The sequence below is a fragment of the Alligator sinensis genome, unplaced genomic scaffold, assembly GCF_000455745.1.
Source record: "Alligator sinensis unplaced genomic scaffold, ASM45574v1 scaffold1086_3, whole genome shotgun sequence".
NCBI classification, from domain to species: Eukaryota; Metazoa; Chordata; order Crocodylia; family Alligatoridae; genus Alligator; species Alligator sinensis.
The window spans coordinates 470,596-473,246 of record NW_005841975.1 but is presented as its reverse complement, the minus strand read 5'-3'; the positions used below and the strand labels follow the sequence as shown (position 1 = coordinate 473,246).

The 2,651-nt window shown below is 48.7% G+C and overlaps 1 protein-coding gene across 1 annotated transcript; it reads right to left on the bottom strand.

Moving 5' to 3' along the window:
* Positions 1-1,029: 1,029 nt before the first annotated feature.
* On the bottom strand, positions 1,030-2,083 carry SOX14 (SRY-box 14). Its single transcript, XM_006020994.1, has one exon. It carries the CDS (start codon positions 2,031-2,033, stop codon positions 1,311-1,313), a length of 723 nt encoding a protein of 240 aa, XP_006021056.1. The 5' UTR covers positions 2,034-2,083; the 3' UTR covers positions 1,030-1,310.
* Between the last annotated feature and the right edge of the window lie 568 nt (positions 2,084-2,651).

The window sequence follows — 2,651 nt, the reverse complement described above, 5'->3', positions numbered from 1 at the left end:
TATATATATAGATATGCACACACACACACCTATATATATGTATATATATATGCACCTATATATGTGCGTGTATACACACACACATACATATAAATTATCTTTACAGATATGTAGGTACAATTCCTCAGTGTCCTGATCCTGCCAACACGTACGCGCGTGGTTAATATTACTCACATGAGCAGAGATGATAAATTCCCGCCTCTGAGTAACATTACTCAGGCAAACCATTTTCTCTAGGATCGGGCCCTAGACTAGTTCAACTCACTCCCTTCAGCTTTTTTGCCTTTGTGTTTTTGGGTGGGTTTTTTTGGGGGGGTGGGGGTGTTTGTTTGTTTGTTTTTTCTTTTAGGAGGAAGCTTGTAAGAATTGGTAGTTTATTCACACCACATAGTTTACTTGTTTAATGACAGATTGTCTTTATTCAAAATGTCTTTGTTCAACAAATGAACAGGTTAACGAGGTAAAATCCTTCTGGATACATTTTATTTTCTCCAAAGACATTGTTAAAACATATTTAAATTACCATTATTTTTATTCGTGTTTTTTATTATGGTTATTATTTCTTTTTTTTCTTTTTTTTTTTTTTTTTTTTACAGTTCTACTGCCTGACTCCATACCTGACGCTCTGTCTAAAAGTAAACTTAGGTCTAATTGCACTGAATCACACAAACTTGAAGGACTATCTGGTTTAAATTAAGCAAACACTATCATATTCATGTTTTAAATATAAACGTTTCCCCCTTTTTTTAAAGAGCCTTTTATTTATTTTTTTGTTGTTTTTTGTGGTTTTTTTGTTTGTCTTGACATGAAAAGCAATTTTACCTATTAGTGCTTGATGGCAAAATATATATATAGATATAACACAGCTAATCTTGTCTTTTAATGTGCAAAAGGAAAAAATAATAATAATCATCATGATACCAGGACTTCGGAAATTCAAATCCAAAGCACACCCGATCATATAGAACTCATAGACATTAATATAATAAATAAAAATCGAAACTGCCTAGCCTTTTTTTTTTTGTCTCTGTGTCCAAAAGGGCAGTTAACACATTTACAATTCTTACAAGTTTCTGGCGCCTAACTGAACCTCCAGTGCCTCTGAGCCTCCTCTGGGACTTAGTCTGTGTTTGACTAGAGAGTCTCTGAGTCCAAGAGAAGTCTTTTGTGCGTCTCTCCCCAGGTGCCATCATGGCAGCAGTGTCCTGTCCAGGTGGCTTTTTGCTTCTGCAGGTCCTATACACATGCACATGGAAGGGATTCAAGTTCCAACTGCAACCCCGGTCCCGCTTGGGTGTAATGGGTGGGGGTTACATGGCAGTCGCATGTGCTGAAGAATAGGGGTCTATTCCAGTCTTGGTCATGCCTGGGAATAATATGTAGGCAACTGGAGGTTGCAAACTGGAAGCCGACCAAGCTGTACAGTTACATGGCACCACATAGCCGGGGTTAGTTGGCGAAGGATGGGTGTGGGTGTGCTGGCTGGGGCAACTCAAACTGCCAAACGCCCCGTTCTGGTATCCCAAGGTGGAGGCGTAGGGCAGGGTGCTGGTGGCTAAGGTGTGAGGAACCTCAGTCATCTTCTGAATGGCGCTGGAGCTGAACTGGCTGGGGTCAAGTAAGGAGTAAGGTGCGGAGGTGGGAGGCAGGAAAGCCCTAGCTTTCTCCGGGGAGCTCAGCAGCGAGTCCGTGGCTCCCACGGGCAGCCCGGCCGCCTTTAAGGGGTCAGTGTCCCCGAGGTAAGGCAAAGGGAAGACATACCTGTCCTTCTTGAGCAGGTTCTTGGGCTTGCGCCGGGGTCTGTACTTGTAGTCGGGGTGCTCCTTCATGTGCTGCGCCCGCAGCCTCTTGGCTTCGTCTATGTAGGGCCGCTTCTCGGCCTCGGACAGCAGCTTCCACTCCGCGCCCAGGCGCTTGCTAATCTCCGAGTTGTGCATTTTAGGGTTCTCCTGGGCCATCTTCCTCCGCTGGCCCCGGGACCACACCATGAAGGCGTTCATGGGGCGCTTGATGTGGTCGCTCGGCTTGGACATGGTGCTGCGGGCGCGCTGAGACGGCTCGGACGGGGCTGCGGCTCACCTGCCCGGGGCTCCTTGCCTGGCACCCTGGCACCACCCCGCCCGCGAGCGCTCAGCTGATCATGCCAGGGGCTGCGGCAAATCCGGTCCTGGCGAGAGGCTCCTGCTTGGGACCAGGGGGGAGAGGGAGGGGGGAGGGGGCAAAAGAAGTGGAGGTGGAGGAAATCCAGAGGTGCCTCCAGCTGCAGGGCTCAGGCTGGACCTGCCCAGCCCGGCGGAGCACCTGGCCGGGAGTGCGGCGGGGAGGCGGACTAGGAGCCGAGAGCGGGGAAGTTCAAAGGCGAGGCTGCTCCGCCATCTGACATAGTCACTCCCTAACCTGCCCGCCCAATCAGCTTGGAGGGGAGCATACCTTCAAAGGGAGGAAAAGGAAGGGAAGAAGGAGGGGAGGGGAGGGGAGGGGGGAGAAAGCAAGCAAGAACGCGGGGCGGGGGGGAGTGGAGATCACTAAATACACGGGATTAAAGGGAAGGCTTTTGTTAGGCAGGGCACTAATAGCACCCACTAGGAGTCTGCACGCCGCCTCGCTTTCTTTCCTGGGTGTTTAGTACCAATAGGTCTTTTTTTGTGTGT

Excerpts from the sequence above, each read along its gene's own strand:
- SOX14 (XM_006020994.1), bottom strand. The coding sequence starts at position 2,033 with ATGTCCAAGCCGAGCGACCACATCAAGCGCCCCATGAACGCCTTCATG.